Genomic DNA, 27,696 nt, shown 5'->3' on the forward strand with positions numbered 1-27,696 from the left:
ATGGCTGGCAAGATCTAGTGCTTCAAAGTATATCCTCGAATCCTGGCAATGATTGTCTAAGAATATATTGATTGAGTACACAATTTAAAAAAGTGCGCTCACCCATGCATTGCCAGACCCACAGCACACCCTGATGCACGCAGCTGTGATCTTTGCTCCTTGGCAAAATCCTCGTGGAGTCAGCAGGTTCACTGTTCCTTCCCTGGGCAAACCCCTCCCTCTCTTCACTCATCTCCCAGCGTTCCGCACACCTGTCCCTGTTTGTTTAAACCCCAGCCTGGGAAGCATGGACACCCTTCAGGATCAGCCTCACCACCATGTTTCTTCTGACTCCAGTCTTGGTGGCAGTCGTCTGCATTTTGATGGTGTGGATCTTTAAAAATGCTGATGGAGGCACTGAGAGAAGGAACGGGGAGCCTAGGGCTGAGGCCCGTCCCTGGGTGGATGAAGACTTGACAGGAAGCACCGATGTCCACCAGGAGGAAGCAGGTAAAGACACTGACTCTGCTGCTCCAGTTCCACCTTCTGTATTTTTACGATGAGGTCAAGTGGGTGGCGGGGCTTATGGAGAGAAATAAATGCAGGCAGGTCAGTTTCATCATCAATTTCTATTGTGCAAACAAATTAGTGTGTGACAGAGACATCACTTCTCTTGGGTGTCAGCTTGTCATTTGCTGTCACCAAGTAAAAAGCTGGATTGTCAGTAGAAGAACTGTTAAAGGGCTGGCTTTCCCCAGCTCCTGTCCTGACTGGCTGCTAAAATCTTTCTGCAGGGGGCACAGCATGGGCTGGTGTGGCCATGAGTTAAGTAGTCAGGTTTTGATCAAGAACTTTGAAATAAAAGAAGGGGCAGCTGTGTAGGGGCTCACTACTACTCATTACAGCAACCCTGTGGGTTAGAGACAAGAGTGGCTGTGGTCCTCAAAGTTAAGTGTCTGATTCAGTAGACAAGGCAATGAACGGACAACTAAAAGAGAATAATAAAGAGACAGGCGGAACTGATTGATTATAAGGTATTTTGAGAAGGCTCGGGATCTTGGCGAGGCAGTTACAGAAAGACTGAACCAGGCCTGGTGGATTACTAGGATATGAATAGAAAGGATGAGGAGGTTGAGAGGAACAGAAGGAGCCTGAATACAGAACCACTAGGAAAGATGCTAAGAAGACGGAAGGACTATGCTGACCAGCGAAGGGGCTAAAATGAAGTGGGATGTTGAGGATGGGCTGGGGCATGGTTGACCCAAGAGAGACAAGGTGATGAAGGAGGCAGGCAGGAGGGGAGAGGTTTGGGGGAGCTCTGAGTGATCTGTGTTTGGGGAGGGTCTGAGGTGGTTCTGTGGGCTGGATTTGACTCAGAAGAGGCTCAGTGACTCTCAGCTGGAGTAGTAATGGCTCCAGTTTTCAGTCGCTCAGTCGTGTCTGACTCTTTGCAACCCCATGGACTGCAGCACGCCAGGCCTCCCTGTCCATCACCTACTCCTGGAGTTTACTCAAACTCATGTCCATTGAATCGGTGATGCCATCCAACCATCTCATCCTCTGCCGTCCCCTTCTCCTCCTGCCTTCAATCTTTCCCAGCATCAGGGTCTTTCCAAATGAAGCAGTTCTTGGCATCAGGTGGCCAAAGGATTGGAGTTTCAGCTTCAACATCAGTCCTTCCAATGAATATTCAGGACTGATTTCCTTTAGGATGGACTGGTTGGATCTCCTTGCTGTCCAAGGGACTCTCAAGAGTCTTCTCCAACACCACAGTTCAAAAGCATCAATTATTTGGTGCACAGCTTTCTTTATAATCAACTCTCACATCCATACATGACCACTGGAAAAAACAAAGCTTTGACTAGATGGAACTTTGTTGGCAAAGTAATGTCTCTGCTTTTTAATATGCTGTCTAGGTTGGTCATAACTTTTCTTCCAAGGAGCAAGTGTCTTTTAATTTCATGGCTGCAGTCACCATCTGCGGTGATTGTGGAGTGCCCCCCCCCCAAATAAAGCTCCACCCTCCCTCCAAAAGAGGCCACCTGGAAGTATATGTGTGCATGTGTGTGTAAGTGTGTGTGCGTGTTCTGAGTTGTCCTAACCTTAGGATTTGGGGGTGGGGTACACAGCTGGTGCTCCATGCTGGAAGCCATGTACCACTGGCTATACCATGAATGGTACACTGAACATACCACACAGGGTCCAAGCCCAGGCAGCCTCCTAGCAGGGCTGCCTCTTACTCTCCTCCTTGGATGCCAACTATGCCAGCTGAGAAGCACTTCCCTGAATGAGGGGAGATCCACTCTGAAGCTGGGTAAAGATCTGCTCCGGTAACAATGGGCGGGGCAGTGGGGACAGTGCGATGTAGGAGAAGAGGTGGATCAGAGGGACGGTCAAGGAAGAACAGTGGGCTCTGGCAATAAGTTAGATGTTGGAAGAGGAAGAAGAGGGCAACGATTTGGAGACTGGAAGAATTAGAACAACGCTGTCATATGAGGGTGAGGGGAGGGGACCCGGTTTAAAGGGGAAGCTGTTGAGTGTAGTGCAGGGCGTGTTGGACTTTAGAGAACAGTGGCTCATTGAAGTAGAAAGATAGGGAGGTTTCTAGGTGAGAGATCCAGGCCACAGACACTGATTGGAGAGTCACTAGCTTACGGTGATGCTCAGAACTTGGAAAACAAATGAATTCACTAGGGGGTATTGCTAAAGAGAAGGCTGAGGAGAGAACCTGGTGGGGAGCACATTTTTCAGATGAGAGGAACTACCTGGGAGGAATGGACTTGGAAGACAAGATGTAGGGAAGAAGGGCCAGGTTAGTAGTCATAACAAGCCCTCCCAGGTACTTTCTATATCCGAGGTCACTTTTACACAGGGTGAATCACTTAGTCTTCATAATACAGGGAGCAGGCACTATTATCATCCTTATATTACAGATAAGGAAGGTGAGCTCAGATCATCTAAATCATCTGTCCAAGCAGCTAGTGGTGAAGCCAGGACCCAGCGGGGGCTGGTTGCAGAGTTGCAGGCTTACAAGCTAGACATCTTTTCCAAAGAATGACCCAGAACAGAGCAGGCAGGAGATGGCCCACAGGGTTAAACATTCCCTGAGAGATCAGAAGTAGTGTGTGCATTGAGGAAAGCCCACTGGCTCTGAAGACCCAAGGGTTGAAGGGATACAAAGGGGTCAATGTGGCTGGTGGGGAACCAGGGACCTGGGACCAGGGACCTGCGCCTGATGGTTGGGACCAGACACCAAAGCTTTGCAGCCCTGTTCTGCTTCTCTCCCTGTTGATTCACTTTCCATTCTCTATTCTTTACAAAGAGGAATGAAGTGAACGTGTAGCGGCCCTCTCAGCAGCCATGAGCAAATTTTCCCCGAGTATAGAGTTCACAGTCTCTTGTTGGGATTTTTACTGTCTACTTAAGTGATATTTCCTGAGGTCACACGGGCACACAGGTGGTAGTTAGGGCTAATGTTTAAACTCAGTCTCCTCTGCCACCCAAGTTCCTGCTCTTAACCACTGGGTGGGTGGACACAGTCTAAGACAGGATATTCTGCCAGTACCGTGGCTCCAGTGAAGGAGAGGAGAAGGCTACCATTGCCAAGGAAACACGAGATGGCTTTGATAACAGTGAATAGAGACCAGGGGCAAGCCATTTTGAAAATTCACAGAGACAAAACAGTAAAATAAGTTTTGTAGGCCATTCTAGTGTGAGTTAAGGAAAATATGAGCACCCATCCAACCTCTGCCAGCTGTGACTCACCAGATTCCTGTTCCACATTCACAGATCGGGGAGTCAGCCTGTGTGGGGTAGGGGGCGGGTCATAGAGAGGACACGCTGATTAGATGTCAGACACAGATTTTGTCTGGGGACCAGTCACACATGGTGTCCTGATGGTGATTTTCGGTTCCCTCTTCATCTGTGGCAGAGGCCTGAGGAAGAGAAATGACCCATATTTAATCTCAAACAGGAAACCTCAGATTGCTTCCCCAAAATGAACTGAAGATACCACACAAAAACCCTCCAGTCAGTCCCAGATTCATGAAAACTCATGGAACTGGAAGTAGGAGGAAAAGACAGGAAACACATTCAGATGTGTCCATTTTAACGTTAGTGGGGATTTTCTTTACTTGGCTTTGCTAGCCATCCAAAAGCTAGTATTCTAACTGAATTTTTATTGTCCCAGTCACTGCTAATAAAGGCTTTGCCAAAAGTTTTATCTAATGTGCTCAATACCTGAGAATAAAAATGTTCCTCAGACTTAGGAACAGATAGATTTTTATGTACCCATATGCAGCTGTTTCAAACCTGTTCATTGGATCAATGACAGCTCATTTCAGTAAAAGCTTATCAAGTCAACCGATTAGAGATGAATTCATTCTAGTACCAGCTCCTCTGCATGCCAACCAATCAATAACAGTCTCAACCAAGTAACACTGTTCCTACAGATGATATCAACCCTCTTACATGCCTGGAAGTCAACCAATGCCTGAACTCCATGTTTTCCAACCAAGTGGTATGCAAGAACTAGCCTGAGATCTTAGAGGTTCAGGAAATTTATGGGCCATTGTTCACTTGCTAGTAGCTTGAAGTCAGGCCATGATGGAAGTGCTGACTCTATATTATAGCACTGGAAATTGGCCAGTGCTATAATTCAGTGATCTTTTTCTCCCTACTCTCAGAGAGCTGGTTTACCAGCACACCACTGACAAAAACGCTATGTAAGAGCAGCACTCGTGACCCACCTAGCTTTCCTCTGCTATGAGAAGCAAGGAATTCAGCTTCATCTTTGCCTTTCATCATCTTTTGACACCCATGCATACTTCTGCATGACTAATTTTAAAAGGCTGGTTTACCAGGCCTCCTGTAAGACATTATGGTCCTAGGATAAAGGAGAGGTAAATTCGAATTCAAATGAGAGAAGATTAGGGACAGGAAAGGATTTGATGGAGATGTCATCCTTGGGATCAAACCTGGGTGAGTGCTGCTGGGGAGAGTGAAGGTCAACACAGGACACTGGGGACCCCAGAAGAGGCGGAGGGGCTCAGAAAACAAGTTCTGTCCACTTCACCTGGGATAGCATTGCTCTTATCCAGATCTTTCCAGCTGAACATTCCCAGACTCCCCAACCCCCGCCCACCATTGTTGTTGCTAGTGAGTCAGTTTACACTGTAACAAATGGCAGAGAGGCCCACACAGAAAGGAAAGCGATGGCTGAGGAAGTGGGAAGGAGAAGTTCTCTGAGCCAATGTTGAGCCCCAGAGCTGTTCCCATTGTCAACTGCCAGAGCTGCGTCACCCAGAGCCTTATTAACATGGTTGCTCAAGGCTCCTCCAAAATTGCAGGGAGGGAACAAGGATGATACGACACAAATTGGCCTAGCGGTTTCATAGCCGGAAAACATTTGGCCCGTTTGCCAAGATTTGGAAGTGGAACTGCAAAAACACAAAAGCAGTTCACATAGAAAAATGCAGCCAGAAAAATGCCTCCAAGTTAAACATTAAAGGATAAACATGACCTAGAATTACTTGGCCATTAAACCTAATTAGGGAGCAATTTGGTTCCCTGGCATTCAAGCCACGATACAAGGCAAGCTGGTTTTGGTGTCAATAGCAAACTCCATGTGTGATAGCACAGGACTTCTGTTAAAAGCAGACCACAGCGGTGTGCATTTATTTTGGAATATGTGGGCTCCACCACTTGAATGAATCCACCAGAGTGGTTTAGCTGGTCTGGGCTGGAGGCAGAAAAGCCACAGAATGGAGGCTCTTCCCTCTCCTTTGGTGAGGCCACATTCCCTGGGGGCGGGGGCGGAGGGGGGGGGTGGTTAGGAGTTCAAGAGGAAGGAGAGAGCCGTGCCTTTTGTGTCGGTTCACTGCCCTGCAGTCCCTCGGAGCTTCTCTCCATCTGGCTCGGCTGACTGCTTTCCCCAGGTCGAGTGTAGACTTTCTGTCCTGGGAGAGGCTCCAGGAAGAGCAGCCCCCCTGTGCTCTGCTCAGAAAGCCCTTCAGGACAATCCAACCCAGTGGTGGTTGGGACCGTGTGTCTGCCGGCTCAGAGACAAGGCTGCGCTGATAAGGCTTGAGAGGCTGCCCCTTCATTCTGCCCGAGTAGGAGCGCCTACCCTGGACTTCAGTGGCTGCAGAAACTGCCGACTCATGCCCCTTCACTGCCTTTAGCTTCTGCAAATGGTGGATGGACCTGAAGTTAAGGAGGCCTTTCATGCATTCGCTCATTTACCATTGAGTAAATGAGTTTGCTGGACTTTGGACACATGGTGGGGGAGTATCATTGGTGTCGAAAGTCTTTGCTGATGCATTTGATAAAGTTGACCTCATGATATCTGGGTTTGGTTCAGGGTGGAACGTTAGAAAGCTGGTAGGTGTTAGTGGCCACTCCCCTATCACATCTAGTACCTTCTGATTTAGTAACTGGGCCATCTCATTAAATGTGTACGGTGTGGGCCCCCACTGCCCCGAGCTAGTAAAGTGTAAGGAGTTTCTCACTGCTAGCAATGAGCTACCATGATCCCTACTAGTATTGTAGTTGGGTTCTCAATCTCCCCCAAATCCCCTTTTCTCCCTCTTGCCTTCTTTTCCCCATCATCACATACCCAGGAGTGAAATGTGTGGGTGCTCGCTGGGGCGGAGGACTCTCTCCTACCTGAATTCCACCTGGAATACCCCAGACCCTCAGGGCCAGGCCCTGGCTCTTCTTGGATTCTTCTCGATCTTCTGGATCCTCGTTTCGATTGTCATTCTCATCTTTATTTGAGGGATCCCTAAGCAACATCTTACCTCCTGGACATTGACTGCAGTCCCCCCTAATCCTGAGGGGCAACCATCCAAGACCCCAAGTGGATACCTAAAACTGCAGATAGTACTGAACCCTACGTACCCTAACCTTTCCCTATACATACATGCCTATGGTAAAGTTTAAATTCGACACAGTAAGAAAAGGGGATCAGTCCTGGGTGTTCATTGGAAGGACTGATGCTGAAGCTGAAACTCCAATCCTTTGGCCACCTGATGCAAAGAGCTGACTCATTTGAAAAGACCCTGATGCTGGGAAAGATTGAGGTCAGGAGGAGAAGGGGACGACAGAGGATGAGATGGCTGGATGGCATCACCGACTCAGTGGACATGGGTTTGGGCAAACTCCGGGAGTTGGTGATGGACAGGGAGGCTGGCGTGCTGCGGCTCATTGGGTCGCAAAGAGTCGGACGCGACTGAGCGACTGAGCTGAACTGAAGAGAATATCTGAATTGCCAGCATCATTACTCACGTGCTTTGAGGTCACTATTAAGTAAGATCAGGGCTACCTGAGAACAAGCAGCACCCCAGCAGCTGACCCGATACCTGTGCTGTGCTCAGTTGCTCGGTCGCGTCCGACTCTTTCCGTGACCCCACGGACTGTAGCCCACCAGGCTCTGCTGTCCATGGGGATTCTCCAGGCAAGAATACTGGAGTGGGTTTCCATGCATTCCTCCAGGGGATCTTCTCAACCTAGGGATCAAACTCAGGTCTCCAGCACTGCAGGCAGATTCTTTACCATCTGAGCCACCAGGTAAGCCCTAAGGCTACTAAGTGTCTAATTAGGTGGATATATGAACAAAAGGATGATTCATGTGGGTGGGGGGATGGGGCGGGACAGGCATTAGATTTCATCATCTTACTCAGAATGGTGCATAATTTAAAACTTCAGTTCAGTTCAGTCACTCAGTCATGTCTGACTCTTTGCAATCCCATGGACTGCAGCACTCCAGGCTTCCCTCCACCACCAACTCCCAGAGCTTACTCAAACTCATGTCCATCGAGTTGGTGATGCCATCCAATCATCTCATTCTCTGTCATCCCCTTCTCCTCCCGCCTTCAATCTTTCCCAGCATCAGGGTCTTTTCCAATGAGTCAGCTTTTCGCATCAGGTGGCCAAAGTATTGGAGTTTCAGCTTCAGCATCAGTCCTTCCAATGAATAGTCAGGACTGATTTCCTTTAGGATGGACTGGGTGGATCTCCTTGCAGTCCAAGGGACTCTGAAGAGTCTTCAACACCACAGTTCAAAAGCATAAATTCTTTGGCATTCAGCCTTCTTTGTAGTTCAACTCTCATATCCATATATGACTACTGGTATAAATTGCTTATTTCTTGAATTTTCCACTTAATATATTCAGAACACAGTTGAACCTGGGTAACTGAAACCTGCCTCAGAAAGCAAAACCTCTGTACTCGGGGGGGCAGGAAGGGAGGAACATTGATTTAAGAGTTAAGAAACCTAAGCTATAGTTCTGGCTCCATGAGAGATTACTGCATGTTTAGGACAAATTAACTGTATTCATCCATTCCATCTCCTACTTTTGCCCCACCTTCCCCAGATGATTTATCTCTCATCCTTCTGACTCACTTAAGAGACTGTGAAGTGTCTTAACAGTTGTGTTCAGTTGATCTACCCTTGGGGTTTTTTGCGTAATTCATTTCTATGGCTTTCTTATTAAAACAAAACACACACACACACACAAATCCCTTAATTGTGAAGTGTAAGGTAGTGATTGGTTTAGTCACTAAGTCATGTTGAGCTCTTTGCAACCTCATGGACACAGGGATCAAACCCGCATATGCTGCATTGCAGGTGGATTCTTTATCCTGAGCCACCAGAGAAGCCTGTGATATGTAACATGCTGGCTGGAAACGTGTATAAAACATAGATGAATGGCTTAACAAATAATTTGAAAGCAAAAATCCATATAATTATCACTTAGATCAAGAAGTATAAATTTCTAGTACTCCATAAACCCATATATTCCCAGTCACACCTCTTTCATCCCACAGACAAAACTATTATTTTTAATTTTATGGGAATTACTTCTTTGTTTTTCTTTATAGATGTATCCCCTAAATATGCATTCCTAACAGTAGCATTTTATTGCTTATATTCTTTTCACTTTGTTCCTTTGCTTAACAGTTTATTTGTAAAATTCATTCAGGTTAGGCATGTGACTGCAGTTCATTCATTTTTGCTGCTGTATAGTATTCTGTTTCACGAGTATATCACAATTTATTTATTTTACTGTTGAGGAAGATCTGGGCTATTTCCAATTCAGGACTATGATAAACTATGCCTGTAAGAACATTTTAATACTTATTTCCAGGATACACACACATGACTATCTCTGGGGTATGCATGGGATTGCAGAGTTACAGTGTGATGGGCATGGAAATGTATCACCCTTCAAGTAAAGACTTGTTGCTCCTTCTATTAGGAGTGTTGTAAACAAATAGCCTTCAACTGTCTGCATATTCCAGAGTTTACCTTTGCTTTGCCCAAGATTCTGCCTCTCCCAGGGTGGTTTATATGCAGGTGGTTGGCTTAGGGGTATAAAGGCCCAGTCATTTGGGCCTAGTTGCGGACAACTCTGATGGGCTATTTTTCTTCCAAAGATGCCCTATTGTTGGCTAAGCCATCATACAAGGCTTACAATGAAGTATGATGTCTTCTGTCCAATCGTGTTTCTTCCCTCTCCTTTCCACAGGTTTTGTTCCCAAAGGTACTTCCTGTAAACATCCTACACACTAGTTGCAGTTTGAAACTGCTTCATGATCTGTCTGATCATTCCAATATCTTAAGTCTCTGTAGGTCTATTTCTGATGCCTGTGGTTTCTATGGTTATTATTCATGACTTCTTATTTTCTTGAACACAGTTATTTTTTATTGTACACTGGTTATTCTTTTGGAAAATTACTCATAATTCTTTTTGAGACCTAAGATATAGTTAGGGCTTCCCAGGTGGTATAGTTAGGCTTTCCTCAGTGGTAAAGAATCCACCTGTCAAGCAGGAGACAGTGGTTCTAATCCTGGATCAGGAAGATCCCCTGGAGAAAGAAATGGCAACCACTTCAGTAGTCTTGCCTGGGAAATCCCATGGACAGAGGAGACTGATGGGCTATAGTTCATAGGGTCCCAAAAGAGTCAGACATGACTTAGCAACTAAACAACAACAACAACAAGATATTGTTACTTACTCCAGGGAATAGTCACATTTGCACCTACAAGTTGAGCAACTTTGTCACACTAGGACAACTTTAATATGAGGTTAAGACTTACGGTTCCTTGGATCACTCACAGGATATTATCCTAGGCTCTAAGACACAAGGGCTGGATTACTTACATTTTAGTCTTACTGTTGGAATATAAACCTTCAAGCCTTGGGTGGCCCTGGGGTTTTGACTTTTGTCACCATCTCTTTGTCTGAACTCAGCCTCATGGCTGCTTCTTGGCAACTGGAAAATATTCTCTGGACACTGAATTGCTGGTCTACCTCTCCTGGTAGTAACCTTCACCTAGATTTTTAACTATGATGTCCTATAGTCACAGATTGGTAGTGGTGTTTTAGTTGCTCAGTCGTGTCCACCCTTTGCAACACCATGGACCATCGCCTGCCAGGCTCCTCTGTTCATGGGATTTCCCAGGCAAGAATACTGGAGTGGGTTGCCATTTCTTTCTCCAGGGGATCTTCCCAACCCAGGGATCGAACCCAAGTCTCTTGCATTGCAGGTGGATTCTTTACCACTGAGTCACCAGGGAAATTACAGATTAGCTCTTAATATGTAGAAGAAAACGTTCTAAATTATATTTTACTAAGCATTTTAGTTTTTTTTACTTTACAGAGTTGGTTTAAATTATGTAAATAACCATTACTGGCAATGAGAACCCTTTAGTAAATGTCACAACAACTACAATATAATCATAACCCCAACATCAGTTAATCCATGGCATCAAAATGGATTTGTATCTACTCAAGGAAGAAAGTCACAATTAACTGTTTTTTGTCACACAGCTGAAGGCATGGGATATAATATGTCTTATCAGGCAAATATTCATTGGGTTTTGGGTTGTGAATGAGGAAGATATATGATAGCATTATATTCAGTTTTCTAAAGGTACAGTTTAGGTAGTACAGTAATAATTCAGGTAAGCCATGCACAGGCACACAGATAAATTTTGTAGTTTAAAACACTCTAAACATATTACTTTAATGAAAGTAAGTGCTGAGCATTTTTGGGAATTTAATCATAGTGGATTCTGATTACCTGCTGTTATCTAAGTAGGAGTTGCCTTCTACTGGTTATATGGCTTCTCTGCACCAATCCCCATCAGGCTGAAAAATATCAGATCATGTTTAGGAAAGACTTCAGCCTTTGTATAAAAGAACTATCTACTCATTAGATTCCACTGATATTTTCAGTGTCTATTTCCTTGGCAGCCTTCTTGGTGAAGCCTCATTTATCTGATTTAAATCTCCCTGAAGAGTCCAACTCACATCAATTTATTCTGATTTGATGTACAGAAGTCCACTTTCTGTACTGGTCTCTTTTTGGCATCTTCTGTCTCCAAGATTCTAGTAGTTGGTGAAGCCCAACAATAACCAGAAGTCCAAGACTAACTCAAGTTAAGCATATGTATACATGTAGAATATATATATATAATATGGTAGAATATACTATATATATAAAATATGGTAGAATTATTATATATATGTATATAGATATGTTATATGGTAGAATAAATTATATATATATATGTATATATATATATTATATGGAAGAACATGGTAGAAGCAGGCAGGTGTAAAGATAAATTTAGTGTAGGTAAGTGGAACAGATTTTTTCCTTATGGTTAATATTTTTGTGTCTTATTTAAAAAATTCTTCTTCTCTACACAGTCATGAAGATAGTTTCCTACATTCTTTCCTAAAAGCTTCAAAAATTAGTCTTTCATAATTAAAACTCTGGTGAGAATAGGCAATATTAATTGATTTTCAATATCTGATGGAAGAGTTTAAATGTTTCACCATTAACTATGCAGTTGGTTCTGGGGTGTTTTGTTTTCATTTTTTCCCCATAGCTAGACTTTATCAGATTAAGAAAGTTCCTTTATACTTCCAATTTACTAAGAGATGAATGCCTAATTTTATCAAACACCTTTTCCGTATTACAATGAATGTAATAATTGTGAATGTAACAAACATGGTTTTGCTAACGTTGGTAACTTGCATTCCTGGGATAATCCCAACTTGGTCAAAGTGCATTGTTTTTTATATATCATTGAATTCTGTTTACTAATATTTTGGTCAGGACTCTTTGCATCTATATTCACGAGGAAGTTGAATCTGTAGCCTTTCTTTCTTTTAATGTCCTAGTCAGACTTGGTAACAAGGCTGTGTGTGTCATAAAATGAGTTGGGGATGATGTTTCCTCTATTTCTATTCTTGGTAAGAGTTTGAGAAAATTTAGCAATAATTATTTTTTGTGATAAAGAACCAGCTTGCCAATGCAGGAAACTAAGAAATGAGGGCTCGATCCCTAGGTCGGGAAGATCCCCTGGAGGAGGGCATGGCAACCCACTCCAGTATTATTCAGGCTTCCCAGCTGGTGCCAGTGGTAAAAAACTTGCCTGCCAATGCAGGAGACATAAGAGACAAGGGTTCAATCCCTGGGTTGGAAAGATCCCCTGGAGGAAGGCATGGCAACCCACTCCAGTAGTCTTGCCTGGAGAATCCCATGGACAGAGGAGCCTGGAGAGTTGGACACGACCGAAGCGACTCAGTATGCATGCATGCATGTTCTTTGAGTGTTTGGTAGAGCTAACTCCCTTATGAAGCCATCTGGGCCTCTTCCTAAAGGAATCTTTTTTCCCCTCTGGCTGATTTTGAGATTTTATATTTGATTATAAAAGATGTGGGTTTCTTTTCTCTTGTACTGCTGCTGCTGCTGCTGCTAAGTCGCTTCAGTCGTGTCCGACTCTGTGAGACCCCATAGACGGCAGCCCACCAGGCTCCTCTGTCCCTGGGATTCTCCAGGCAAGAACACTGGAGTGGGTTGCCATTTCCTTCTCTTTTACTACCTGGGATTGACTGGGCCTCTCGAATCTGTAGATCTGGCATTTTCCATCAGTTTTTTGTTTGTTTGTTTTTTGTTTTTTTTAAATCAGATGCATGTATCTGTCCCTGGGATTCTCCAGGCAAGAACACTGGAGTGGGTTGCCACGCCCTCCTCCAGAGGATCTTCCACACCCAGGGATTGAACCTGAGTCTCTTGTGTCTCCTGCATTGCAGGTGGCTTTTTTTCTGCTGAGCCACCCTGGAAGCCCTTTTAACAAATAGTCTCCTTCAAATATGGCCTCTGCCTCATCCTCTTTCCCATCTCCTGCTGTGACTATCATCAGACATAAAATAGACATTCTCATTCTGTTTTATTTTTCTTGATCTTTCTTTTATGTTTTCCATCTTTTGGTCTTTCCTTGCTCTATTCAAGATATTTTCTTCTGCGTTATCTACAGTTCATTAACTCTTTCTTTAGGTATGTCTAACCTGCTGTTAAACTCATCCACCAAGTTCTTAGTTCTATTATTTTATTTTTCAATTCTAAAACGTCTATTTTAAAATATTTTCCATGTAACTTTTCATTTTTTCCTATACCCTACAGATTTATAAATGCTTGTCTTTTTTTCCCTCTAAACCTAGCCATCAAAGTTTTTCTACGTTTTGAGTCTGACGATTCCATATTTGGAGACTTCAGGTGTCTGATTCTATTTTTAAAAATCTGCTCTGCTATATTTTGTTTAAGGTGTTTTGGTTTTGTGTAAGTCTGGTTGTCTTTGGTGGGTTGCTGACAATTGTACTTAAAATTATCTCTATGTTGGCATTTGCTTCTGTTCGGTGATGGGGCTATTTTCAGGCAGGACCACATTGTTCGAAGTTCAAGTTTGAGGCATGACTCACAGAAATGCTGTAACCCCTTGGGGGCTGACTTATTTACATTTCTTACTTTTTCTAAGGATGTGGTCTTGGGACCCCAGCTTGTTAGACTTCCCATTGTATATGGGTCTGGGCTTTGATTTCTGTCTCTCTTGATCCCTGAAAATATAAAAATAAACATGTAAATATATAGGGATTGGCAGGTACTAACACGGCAAATGCAGCTTTTGCACTTATTTACCTTCGCACGTTCCTAATTTCCCTTAAGTTTTGGCCTGGGTATATCTTACTATGCTGTTAGCAATTTAATGATTTTACAATAGGTTTTAAAGCAATACTTTTTTTTTTTCAAGATCTTAGTGATGTTCAATGATTCCTAGTGGCTCAGATGGTAAAGAAACTGCCTGCAATATGGGAGACCTGGGTTCAATCCCTGGGCCAGGAAAATCCCCTGGAGAAGGAAATGGCTACTCACTCCAGTATTCATGCCTGGAGAATTCCATGAACAATAGCCTGGTGGGCTACAGTTGATAAGGTCACAAAAGGGTCAGACACGGCTGAGCAACTAACACTTTGGACTTCCCTGGTGGCTCAAACGGTAAAGTGTCTGCCTACAATGTGGGAGACCCGGGTTCAATCCCTGGGTTGGGATCTCCAGAAGGAAATTGCAACCCACTCCAGTATTCTTGCCTGGAAAATCCCATAGACGGAGAAGGCTGGTAGGCTACAGTCCATGGGGTCGCAAAAAGTCGGACACAACTGAGCGACTTCACTTTCACTTTAGTGATTTTCAGCTGGTGGGAGATTGCTTCAATAAGCTAGTTCACCATTAACAGAAATTCATATTTCTCATCTTTGGGGAAGCAAAAATTTTCTTTTTCTTGATTTGTAACCAGTCTAGAGTTTGGAGGACAGTCAAGATCAGAGTTCAGGATTCTCAGACCCTTTTCATATTTTTATGATGTTTTTGAGCTCATATCCTTAGAGATATTTTTGAGAACTTGATTTCCCTTTCCCCACTGGCCACCTTGTGACTCTAAAAGAGAAAAAGACATTTCCCTCTATTCTTCTAGGTTTTTTGCTGAGACATCTCTTCTTCGTAATAAATACAGATTAACAAGAGAAAAACAGAAATTTAACAATAAGTATATTTCTTGTATACATGGGAGAGATCCAGGAAAACTGAGTAACCCCCCTGAAATGGCTCCAGAAAGAAAGTGAAAGTCGCTCAGTCATGTCCAACTCTTTGTGACCCCATGGACTGTAGCCTGCCAGGCTCCTCTGTCCATGGAATTCTCCAGGCAAGAATACTGGAGTGGGTTGCCCTTCCCTTCTCCAGGGAATCTTCCCGAGCCAATAATCAAACACAGGTCTCCTACATTGCAGGCAGATTCTTTACCAGCTGAGCTGCCAGGGAAATGGCCCCAGCCACCACCTTAAATATCAGTTTCAGATAAAAACAAAAGAAAGGTGTTGGGCGCTGGGCAGAGTCAATTATGGGAGGTTATCAGAAAAAGCAGAGTAAATAAGGGTAAAGTTGTTACAGAGATTTACGGCCACACCTTCTCTATTGACAAGAGTTTATTGTGGTTTAGAATCATCCTTCTCTTCCTGGTGCAGAGAGGAAGATACTTCCAAATGGAGAATTTCTTTATAAATGTAAACCTCTGCTTACCAAAGAGTGACTTCTACTCTGGTTTTCAGAGTTTCTCCTGTGTCTTCTGTTTCCTAAAAATAGTCAACTCAAAAGAATTCTTATGCTAATGAGGCATATGGGGGCGGGGAGGGGGCATTCCCTTTCAAAACCAAGAGATCATTTAATTTGCTGTCTTGTTCCTATTTGCAGAGGCTGATGAATGGCAAGAGTCAGAGGAAGAGGTGGAACATATCCCATTCTCCCACACCAGATACCCAGAGAAGGAAATGGTTAAGAGATCCCAAGAGTTTTATGAACTTCTCAGTAAGAGACGGTCTGTTAGATTCATAAGTCACGAGCAGGTCCCAATGGAGGTCATTGATAATGTCATCAAAGCAGCAGGTCTGTACATGCGCAGTGGGTCTTTGAGAATGTCCGCTGCAAGAGATAGTAGTAGAGCAATGTTGACGTTCAAACACAGCAGATAAAGCCTGGAGTGACAGGTTTACCTGCAAAGTCTTGTTAGTGCACAGTGAGGCCAAACACACCAAAATGTAGGAGTTTGGAGCAGAGAAAGGTTTATTGAGGAGAAGGGTGGTTCATTCCCTAAAAGCCCCCTGCGTTCAAAGCTTTTTTTTTTTTTTTTTAGTTTTTCTTTTTTTTATTATTATTATTTTTTTCCATTTATTTTTATTAGTTGGAGGCTAATTACCTTACAACATTCTAGTGGTTTTTGTCATACATTGACATGAATCAGCCATGGATTTACATGTATTCCCCATCCCGATCCCCCCTCCCACCTCCCTCTCCACCCGATTCCTCTGGGTCTTCCCAGTGCACCAGGCCTGAGCACTTGTCTCATGCATCCAGCCTGGGCTGGTGATCTGTTTCACTTTAGATAATATACATGCTGTTCTCTCGAAACATCCCACCCTCACCTTCTCCCACAGAGTCCAAAAGTCTGTTCTGTACATCTGTGTCTTTTTTTCTGTTTTGCATATAGGGTTATTGTTACCATCTTTCTAAATTCCATATATATGCGTTAGTATACTGTATTGGTCTTTATCTTTCTGGCTTATTTCACTCTGTTTTTAAAAACCAGGTGAGGGAGAGAAGTCGAAGGGTATGTGATCCACTCAGGCACAAGTCTCTGACTGGTTGATGGGTGGTGTCATAGTGGTTAACTTCATCAGACCTTAGGCTCCAGGAGGCCTGGGGCTATGAGCTCATGGGGTCAAATAGTTAACACCTTCCATTTGGTGGGGGGTTTCACCTCAGAGAGTAACATGGAAACTTACATTACCATAGGTAAAATACGTAGCCAATGGGAATTTGCTGTTTGTCTCTGGGAAGTCAAACAGGGTCTGTGTATCAACCTAGAGGGGTGGGATGGGGAGGGAGATGGGAAGTAGGTTAGAGGGAAGGAGGGGACATATGTACACCTATGGCTGATTCATGCTAATGTCTGACAGAAAACAACAAAATTCTGTAGAGCAATTATCCTTCAGTTAAAAAATAAATAAACTTAAAAAAAAAAGTGATGTCTGGGGTTAAAAAAAAAAACCAGCTCTGGAAATGTGCATCAGATACTGTTATCTAGGTACTTCAAGAGGAGCTAAAGCAGAGGATATGGGAAAAGCCCATCCTAGAAAGGCCCCATAGGGTCCTTCTTGGTTACAGTCTTACCCACATGTTGACTGACTTCTAGGGACATGATGACTTCCATTTTCTACAAACTTCTAACTATTACAGACTTTCTGGGAGCAGATGTGACAACAGTTCAAAACTTCTAAAATTATTCAACATTATTAAGTGTTATGAAAAATGAAAATTTCTGAACATATTACACAATGGAAGAGAAAAAACATCCTGTTACTTTCCCCTCCCCTTAAAACACATGCATACGTGCATGAGCACACACACACCCAGACACACACTCACACAGACACATACTCACATTTATATATTTCTCTTTTGGGGACCAAATTTCTTATATTACACACCATGATGCTCTGTTCCAATGAACTAGCAAACTTCATGTGAATTCACAAAGTAAATTGAAGCAAGATAAACCCATTTTTAATGTAAAGTAATAAATATCTCCCTAGAGGAAGAAATGAGAATTACAGACAAGGGGAAGGATATATAAGAGAAAGTCCCCTATTTGAGAGTCTCCTCTGACTGGGTTCTTATTCCTACACAAAATCACATTTAAGTTAATTTTCAGAAATTATTGCATGACCATTATAAATCTATTGCCCAAATTAAAAGGAAGTAAGAATGAAAAATTTTATTTCAGTTAAGAACACAAATGTACGAGATTGCTGAGTCCTTTATCTAACTAATAACAGTTACTAAATATCCTCTGTGTGTATATCTGTATTTAACTATGCATGCACATGACATTCAGAGAAGTTTGGCTTAATTGAAAACATTGGGGGGCAACCCATTTCTTGTGTTCAATGGCACCAATATTTAGTGAACAGACAACATGTACAAAGTGAACTGGAATCTCTCTGTTCAGAAATTTGGGCTTTATGTTTGATTCCACTTGCATTTAACATTTCAGTTATGCTCTCTCTATCACGGGAACTGGTGGATGGTGAACTCATGAAGGCTGGCAGGCTTGAGACCCCTTCTATAGAGTTTATGCCATTGAATTACTCATTAGGAAGAAAAAAATACTTGCTTCTGAAATATCCCACACCGTGGTCTGCTTCCAGAAACAGTGAGCAATTTCTAGGACAGAGAGGTGACATCCAGACCAGAACCTGGCTCGCTCCTTAGCTAAAATCCTAAAGAGAACTGAAGCTCCTTGAGTCCACGATGTACTGTGAAGCTTTGTTGGGGATACCGGGACTGATCCAAGTGTGGTCTGAGGTTTCCCAAAGCCTGTGAGAGCTGAAAGACACCACTGTTATGTGTCTGAGCGCCCAGGGCCAAGAAGTTTCATGTATTCACATAGGACCACAACCCCACAGCACCACCCTCAGAACTGTGATATAGACACTAAACAGTTTATAGTTCAGTTGCCTTTCGGCGAGTGCTCTTTTAAAAATCTATTAATTTATTTAGTGGCTATGCTGGGTCTTCGTTCCTGTGTATGCTTTTCTCTAGCTGAGATGTGCAGGCTTCTTGTTGAGGCAGCTTCTCTCGTTGGAGCACAGGCTCCAGGTGCAGGGCTTCAGTTCTTGTGATACATGTGTTCACTAGTTGCAGTCCCTGAGCTCTCAAGCAAAGACTCAATAGCTGTGGCACATGGGTTTAGTGGCTTCTTCATATGTGGGATCTTCCTGGACCAGGGATCAAACCCATGTCCTCTGCAACGGCAGGAGGATTCCTATCCACTGAGCCACCAGGGAAGTCCTGGAGAGTGCTTTTAACCATGTAAAAATTTTAAACGCTTTTTACCATTTAAATTTTTTGAATTCCAATAACCTTCACGACTTAACACTTTTTTTCAAGAATACCAAAACAAATAGGATTTTGGAGGATTTTGCCTGATAGAGCTTGCCCTCTGAGTTTCCTTACTGGTCACTGTATAGTTTTCAAAGGACGTCTTCTCCCACATAATAAGAGAAGCAGTGATAAACTCCCATAGCCCAGGAACTACTGGCCTTGATCTCAGCCTTAGTTGGTTCAAAGACCCTGACAGCGAGGCAGAACAAAACAGGATGTCAGCAAGACCCCGGAGGTTACCACTGGGCACATTGTGCATTAGGTGATCTAACGTTATCTTGAGCAAATATGAATTATAGGAATTCTTAGCTAACAGTCACATTTTCCTGCAGTTTTAATTTCTGATGTTAATTGAATGTGTGATAGGAACAGCCCCAAGTGGGGCCCACACAGAGCCCTGGACATTTGTGGTTGTGAAGGACCCAGACGTGAAGCATAAGATTCGGGAGATCATTGAGGAGGAAGAGGAAATAAACTACCTGAAGAGGATGGGACCTCGGTGGGTCACAGACCTGAAGAAATTCAGGTACAAAAGTGGGAAGAATCAGGCATGTTTGGTTTGGCTTCTTAAAATGAGATAACTAAGATTCAGTTTCCTGGTTTGTTTTAGGGGTTAAAAAGTTTCATTTTACCTGTGAGAGAAATAATGGAAGTGCAGTCAGGCCTCACCTCTGTGTTGCCTTGAGCACACATATTGGGCAGGTATTAGAGATGCTGGCTGGGATCGAATCTCAGTTCATGTCTCAGCTCTGGTTTTTCCAAGTGCAAGACCCTGGGTGTCTGCTTGCTGTCTCCAAGTGCATGAGTCTGGATTCTGCAGAGAAACAGAATCAATGCAGAGACAGAGCCAAAGACAGAGAGAAATAGAAACACACAGAGAAATAAATTTATCATATTATTACATATAATATTATTTATTATAGAGCTTCCCTGGTAGCTCAGCTGGTAAGGAATCCATCTGCAATGCAGGAGACCCTAGTTCAATTTCTGGGTCGGGAAGTTCCCCTGGAGAAGGGATAGGCTACCCACTCCAGTATTCTTGAGTTTCTCTGGTGGCTCAGCTCAGAATCCATCTGCAATGCAGGAAACCTACGTTCGATCCCTGGGTTGGGAAGATCCTGTGGAGGAGGGCATGGGAACCCACTCCAGTATCTTGCCTAGAGAATATCCATGGATGGAGGAGCCTGCAGACTATAGTCCCTGAGGTCACAAAGAGTTGGACACAACTGAGAGACTAAGCACATTTTAGCACATTATTTATTATAATAGACAATTTATTTCTTATTTATAATTGGCTCATAATTACTTGAGCCAACTTATTATATCTGGCTTAAATGATTATAAAGGCTGAGAAATCCCGAGACCTGCACTCAGCAAGCAGGAGGCCCAGCAGAGCTGATGCTGCTATTCCAGTCTGAGTCCAAAGGCCTGGGAATCAGGGGAACTGATGGTATATGTTCCAGTCCAAGTCTGAGTCCAAGGGCAGGAGAAGACTGATGTCCCAACTCAAAGACAGTCAGGCAGAAAATTATCCCTTACTCCACCTGTGTTTTCTCTACTCTGGGCTTCAACAGATTAGATCAGGCCACCAACACTGGGAAGGTTAATCTGCTTTACTCAATCTGCCAATTCACATGTTAATCTCATCCAGAAACATCCTTTCGACACACCCAGAATAATGCTTAACCAACTATCTGTGTTCCTTGTGTCCCAGTCAAGTTGGCACATTAACTTAACCATCACATTAAGCTTCTATTTTTTTCACCCAAAATAATGTTAAAAACTTGGTATCAGGATTAAATAAGAAAGAGGCTAAGAGTAGGGCCCTAGAAGCTGGAGCGCTTGGGTTCAAATATGAGATCTACTATTTATTAAACTCTTTGTACCTCAGTTTCTTCATCTGCAAAATGGGAATAAGTCTAGTGTCTATTTCATTATGAAATCTGGATATGTTTGTAAGCATGCAGAACAGCGATGACACATAGTAAGTCTAGTAAACAAGTAAGCTCTGACCCAAATAATTATTAGCAAACAAAACTTTGAGGATGCACTTTTCTACTATCTGGAACATAAGACTGTGAAATTCTCAGGATCTTGAATGAATAAATGACATCTTGCTATAATGATCACATATTCCACATGATCTCGCTGAGCAGGCTTTAGTTTTAGTACATGCTCAATAAAAGTACAAATTTAGTGCAGGTATAATATCCATTAGGCATTAGTAACTTTGCAGGCTTTCTTAACTCCAGGGAAAGAGGATTGGAATTCAGTGTAACTGGCTTTACCATGAAGCTTCAATGTATTAGAGCAGACACATGTGAAGTTTCATTTTTTTCTAGAATCTGCAACTAACTATGCCTTGTTGAGCCCATTTTCCCCGTTGAGGACCAGTCATCCTACATTATATCTAGGGTGAATTCAGTAATTTCTCAGTCATTTTCACAGTTAAAAACACTCCATTTTTTTTCAGACTAGGCCTTGTTATTTTATTTTTTAATTAAAATGTTTCTTTAGTTTGTTGTTTATCTTTTCAGCTGCACTGGGTCTTTGTTGCAGCACATGAGCTTTCTCAAGATGAGGCACATGGCTTAGCTCGTTGCAGAGAAAGTGAAAGTCGCTCAGTTGTGTCAGACTCTTTTCAACTCCATGGACTGAATTCTCCAGGCCAGAACACTGGATTATGTAGCCTTTCCCTTCTCCAGGGGATCCTCCCAACCCAGGGACTGAACTCAGGTCTCCCGCATTGTAGACAGGTTCTTTACCAGATGAGCCACAAAGGAAGCCCCCATCAGCCTCGTCATTTAGAACACTGGTCGCAGGGTCCTCTTTACAAACCCTGCACTCGTCACAGGCGTTTCGTTTCCCCTCTGAAGTCTTCTCAGGTTGAGCATGAGGAGGGGTGGGGCGCCAACCATAGCCCTTGGTGTGTAGAAGGTAGGAGTTCTCATGCCCCAGGCTGTCAGCTGTGGGCCTTTAGTGGCCACTTTCAGCACCAGCCATTCAACACCCACTGTGACAAGAGGCCTGAGGAAAGGCAATGTGCTCACCATCTTGTGGAGTGAAGCGGGGTTCTCCTCTGGTAGACAAGGCTGGGTGACGAGAAGGCTGGCCTCTTAGACCTGCTCCTTTCATTTCTTTGGCCCCAGAGGACTTTTTTTTTTTTTTCCTGAGATAACATCTAAATGCTATCAAAATGGATGTCTATTGGCAATGTAACTTAGATTGTATTCTGGAATAAGTGCAGGGTATTAATAATAAATACATAAATCTTACAGCACATTCATGAGAAAACACAGACAGGTAAAGTCCAGTCGAGCCCATCCCTCTCAGAGAGACGTTTTGCTCTTGTGTGCGTGCAGTACCTACAACACACTGCCAGCCCCGTCTCTCCTCAGTGAAGGCAGAATCGGCTGCTCTCTTGTCTCCATGCGCAAAGCACTTTATACACACCTTCCATGCATCTGAAATAGCCATTACCACACAGGATTTTGGGCTTCCCTGGTAGCTCAGCTGGTAAAGAATCCACCTGCAATGCAGGAAACCCTGGTTTGATTCCTGGATTGGAAAGATCCCCTGGAGGAGGGCATGGTAACCCACTCCAGCATTTTTGCCTGGAGAATCCTCATGGGCAGAGGAACCTGGTGGACTACAGTCCGTGGGGTCACAGAGTCAGACACGACTGAGTGACTAAGCACAGCACACAGTACTTTAATTGCTGGCTTGCTTTTCTTCTCGTTTTCATTTCTGTATTTTAGAAACCTCTGTTGTACACCAAGATACTCATGAGAGTCCAATGAGCATTACGGACTTTCTCTGCAGACAATATGTACACACAGATATGTTCATAAAAACTCTAGGGCCCAGCCTTGTATCACTTAGCATAGTGCTAATGTATAGTAGGTAACTGAATAAATGTTTGCTAAATTGCAAATGAACACTCACCTCACTCACCTCCTGATATCCAGTTTAGGTCAGTTCTCAAACTCAGGGCTGTCATTAAAGCCTATAATATACAATCTGGTCCAACTTACCTGTCAAGCTTTGTTCTCCTGCTGCTGGTATGAGGCCCTCCGCCCCAGGCAGAAGGTGTTTTCTTAACAGGCGGCGGCATGTGGCAATCTGTATTAGTTCTAATACAATGTCATAATACATTCCTGTAAAATTGAACAAACCAAAATGCTAGCCATCAATGTATGCCCTGGCAGATAAGTACGAAAATTGTAAAAAATTACTACCCTGCCTCCAAAACTAGTAAATTGCTTATTCTTCACCTTATATTTAAAAATTGTTTTGAATTATTCACTGTAAAATAAAATATAGTTGTGATAATAACACTAGCCATCGCAAGCATGGCACGATGTCCTGGGTACTATTCTAAACACTTGATTTATTTGCACTGATTTTACCATCACAAAACCTTTTGAGGTGAGTACATTTTACACATGAGGAAGATGAGCTGTGAGAAAGGGAGAGACTTACCTAACATGGCAAAGCTAGTTGACTCCAGAGTGTTCTGGTAAACTAGTAACAGTCTCCCTCCTTCTAAAGAGGAAAAGCATTGATCCTAGTCAAACGTGAGTAAGCTGGTTGAAGTATGGTGAAGTAGCTTTGAACAAGCAACCTACAGTAGTTAAGTAGGGTAAAAGAAACCATAGAAAAATATACATGATATACATGTGAGTTTAGTGTATTTTAAACAAGGAAGTATTATACTTCCTAGGTTAAAAATGAAATCAATGATTACTATCTCTTGTTTACTGATGACATTATATACCCTAAGGGAAAATTCTAATATATAGCGTTGAATGAGGGTCTTCCCTTTGAATACCTGTGCTAGAATGAAGCATTTGCCAAAATATATGGGCAGGGTAATGAAAGACATGCTCTTAGCTGGAAAACAAAAAGGGAAACTCAGCGTTTATACCTCCCATGAGTTATGTCCCTCTCCCACAACGGTTCCCTTCCTTCTCTCCATAACTGGGCTAAGAGCATCACCATCTGGAGACTCACTTCAGACTCACTGTCACCTTTTCCATCTCCCTTTGCATCCTTGTATCATATCTGCCAGCTCCAGCCTTCACAGCTCCCCAGATTCTCCTGGGCCATGGCCATCATCTCCTCTCTGGTCTCCCTGGAGCTGGTCCACACCAACCTGGCTCTTTCTGAAACAGATCTGATTATGTGATGCTTCTGCTCAGAAACGTGGTCACTTTTCCTGCCCCGCTGAACAAAGCCCTGTGCAAAATCTGTATGAAAACTGCCAGCCCTCCAACACATGCTCCACCACTCACACCATCCTCCAGCCTATCAGGCTTCTGAAATCCCTGGCTGGCCAAGGATTCTCCTTCCGCCTCTGCCCTTTGCTCATCTCTTCACTAGGGTGCCCTCCCCAATGTCCTTTTTCCACTTGGCCTTCAGCATCCCTCCTCAAGAGAAACTTTGGATACATTCTGACAATCTTCTTATTTAAAATTAGCATTTCATTTTTGAGCTCCTAAGGCATTTGGCTTATTTTTCTTTCATAAAACTTACCAAGTTTTTATTTTACTAAATGTGACTTATTACCCTCTGGGTTATAGGATCCTTCTTTGTGTCTTTTCAGTCTTGCCATATGACTTTTTATGAATATTTGTTTATTGACTTTGGCTAGAAAAAGATAAATATGACAAAAGAATAATCCTGGTCTTTTTCAATTTTAACGTAAAAGACAAGTAAATGTTTTTATTTTTCATGTCAGTAAGGTGGTAAGAGGGGAACAAAAGAACCATTAACAGAAAATATTCTTCTGAATCTTTTTCTCTCCTTTAGGACCAATTGGATTAAAGAATACTTGGACACTGCCCCTGTTTTGATTCTCATTTTCAAGCAAGTCCACGGATTTGCTGCAAATGGCAAGAAAAAGATTCACTACTACAATGAGATCAGCGTTTCCATCGCTTGTGGCATCCTCCTGGCTGCCCTCCAGGTATGCCGCCCTCCCTCTCTGTCCAAGAGAGAGAAGTGATATGTGGGGCCGACTGTGGTTTTATTTGCAAATTTCAGCTGAGTTTCTAGTTCAGGGACTAGTACAGTTTCATCTAAAGTTGAATTCCTAAGGCAAGTTACTCTGATGTATAAACTACCTCTGGAAAGCTGGACTGGTGAGGATGATGGTCCAAACAATCCAGAATCCTTCCTGGAAGTTTACTTACAACATCAGTTAAGGGTCAAAAGAATGGTCATTGTGTTTGCCTTCTTTTGTAAGGACAAGAAACTTTAAGGATTTTGGTAAACACACATGAGGAGCTTCGGAACTTGAAAGTTGCAAGGCCTGGCTTCTCAGCTGTGTTCATTGTTGTCTGAGTCAGTGGGATGATTAAAAAGCCATAAGGGGGACTCTATTATGGAGCTCCTATCCCGAGAAGTTGTTTATATATTGCATTAGAAACATGTCCATGACAAAAAAAAAAAGAAGAAGAAACATGTCCATGTGCTTAAAAAAAAATTCCATCTATATAGTAGCTACAGTAACACTAAGCATGAAATTGAGCAGGAATTGAGGTCTGCCTTTCACAAGATTCAAGTCATTCATACACCAGATATTTTCTGAGCTCCTTCTACGTGGCAGATTCCAGAAGGCACCAGAAATAGTTGCCTCCTGTATGAACAGTATACTCTAGTGGGGACTGCGGTCCTGGGAAGGGGTGGAGAGATGGTAAACAAGTGAAATAAACAAAGCAAACAGTATTATAAGAGCGAATGAGCCAGCTTTCAAGGGATCAGGGGACAGTCGACGGCAAAAACCTATGTGCTTCTTCATTATCTCAAAGGAAAACGTGCTTGCTGAAAGCCTGCAAAATAGTCACTGTGGCATAAAAAAGGGGGAAGAAAAACATAAATAAAACATTTTTTTAAAAAAATCAAAAACACTTTAGATGACTTGAAAAATGGTTACAAAGGAGCTGGCATCTCCTTCCTGATTCTGAAACAGATAAATAAAGGAGGTGCTGTACAAACGTCACAAAGGTCAGACCGCCGGGCACCGCCGCTATCCTACATAGGTTCCCGGAAGAAGCAGTTTCGCCTTGTGCCGCTGGCTTCAAGCATCGGCTTCTGCGCGTTTGGCTAGGCAAACCTCTCCACTTTAGCGTGGAGTTTGCTGCCCTCTAGCGTTCTGTAAAGTGTAATGAGTGTGGGTTTTGTGATTAGTCGTTTTGTGAGAGAGGAAGGAATCTTCCGGGAGCCCGCCTGGACAGATTGCTCAGGGACTGTAGATATGCTTGACTCCCAAAGACAATTCCAGAACTTCCTTCTGGCCCAGGCTTCCCGTTGACCATCTAACAGGAAAATCAGGGGGAGGATAGAGAGAGCCAACTGGAAAAGTGGCTTGAAGCTACACGTGATTTTTATCGAATGTTTATTATTCAAGGGGACTGGGCAGAGGTTGGTGGAATATGTCCTCTACCTCTTAATGTACCTCTTGGCCACTGGGTCCTCCATCGCTGGACGTCAAGTATTCTCAGCTGGGGTGATGCTTTGCTTCCACTTGTTGGTTGTACAATCACAGGAACTGCTTTTTGTCATTCCATTTCTTTGGTGTGAGTCACTTCAGTCGCTCAGTTGTGTCTGCGACCCAACAGACTGCAGCACGCCAGCCTTCCCTATCCATCACCAACTCCCAGAGTTTACTCAAACTCATGTCTATTGCGAGTCAGTGATGCCATCCAACCATCTCATCCTCTGTCGTCCCCTTCGCTTCCTGCCTTCAATCTTTCCCAGCATCAGGGTCTTTTCCAATGAGTCGATTCTTTGCATCAGATGGCCAAAGTATTGGGGTTTCAACTTCAGCATCAGTCCTTCCAATGAATATTCAGGACTGATTTCCTTTAGGATTGACATGCTGGATCTCCTTGCAGATCAAGGGACTCTCAAGAGTCTTCTCTAACACCACAGTTCAAAAGCAACAATTCTTTGGCTCTCAGCTTTCTTTACAGTCCAACTCTCATATCCATATATGACTACTGGAAAAAACAGAGCTTTGACTAGACAGACCTTTGTTGGCAAAGTAATGTCTCTGCTTTTTAATATGCTGTCTAGGTATGCTGACATATAATATGCTGTCTTGGTGTGATTAGATACCTCAAATTTCTTTCAATGAAACAACCATTCCCATTTTTTTAAGCACCAGTGAAGAATAAGACTGGTGCTTTCTTCTCTGAGAAGCTTCACACTGTGTGGTTCAGAGATGGGGTCTGGGGAGGTCGAGGAGGGTAGGAAAGATTCAAGACACCATTGCCCAAGCTGGTAGCTTCTTTTCTGCCCAACTATGGGACAAACAGTCTTACAGGGACTAGAACGTGCCCATGCTACAAGCAGAGCTGGGGTTTTGCCTGCTGACTTTAAAATGTTTTTTCTTTTTCTCTCCTGTTGTAGAATGCCGGACTGGTGACTGTCACCACCACGCCTCTCAACTGCGGCCCCCGTCTGAGAGTGCTTCTGAACCGCCCCACCAATGAAAAACTCCTAATGTTGCTCCCTGTGGGGTACCCCAGCGAAGACGCCACGGTGCCCAACCTTGCCCGGAAAACTCTGGATCAGATCATAGTGACTGTGTAGGCAGGACACAGGCAGGCAGACGCTGGAAGATGCCCTGCTCCCCTCTCCGGTTCCTCTTTTCCTGGGCATTCCGTCTCCCTGGCAGTCCACCCTGCGGGGGTGGCCACTATGTAAGTCAAGAAGCCTTTCCACTTTCTCCAGCACTTTGAGTCTGAGAAGGCCTGGTTCCGATAGTGTGATTAGCTGAACATACAGAATAAGGGATGAACAGGTATGTTCCCTTCCATTCCTTATCCACTTTGGAAATGCATTAAATGTTTATTAAGAATA

At 43.4% G+C, this 27,696-nt stretch overlaps 1 protein-coding gene across 3 annotated transcripts; it reads left to right on the forward strand.

Annotated features, from left to right (window-relative positions):
* Positions 1-233: 233 nt before the first annotated feature.
* On the forward strand, positions 234-27,696 carry IYD (iodotyrosine deiodinase). Of its 3 annotated transcripts, none has more exons than XM_061130115.1 (5): positions 234-489; positions 15,580-15,771; positions 19,195-19,354; positions 24,640-24,796; positions 27,244-27,696. In XM_061130115.1, exons 1-5 carry the CDS (start codon positions 318-320, stop codon positions 27,424-27,426), a joined length of 864 nt encoding a protein of 287 aa, XP_060986098.1. In that variant the 5' UTR covers positions 234-317; the 3' UTR covers positions 27,427-27,696. The 3 variants fall into 3 exon arrangements, with proteins under 3 accessions (XP_060986098.1, XP_060986099.1, XP_060986100.1); XM_061130116.1 differs by having other exon boundaries at positions 15,580-15,693; XM_061130117.1 differs by lacking the exon at positions 15,580-15,771.

Source organism: Dama dama, chromosome 26 (assembly GCF_033118175.1).
Source record: "Dama dama isolate Ldn47 chromosome 26, ASM3311817v1, whole genome shotgun sequence".
Taxonomy (NCBI): Eukaryota; Metazoa; Chordata; class Mammalia; order Artiodactyla; family Cervidae; genus Dama; species Dama dama.

Bases quoted from the DNA above. Each gene is read 5' to 3' on its own strand.
- IYD (XM_061130115.1), top strand. From the start codon at position 318: ATGTTTCTTCTGACTCCAGTCTTGGTGGCAGTCGTCTGCATTTTGATG. The intron at 490-15,579 runs GTAAAGACACTG...TCCTATTTGCAG, and splicing joins TGTCCACCAGGAGGAAGCAG to AGGCTGATGAATGGCAAGAG. The intron at 15,772-19,194 runs GTCTGTACATGC...AATGTGTGATAG, and splicing joins TAATGTCATCAAAGCAGCAG to GAACAGCCCCAAGTGGGGCC.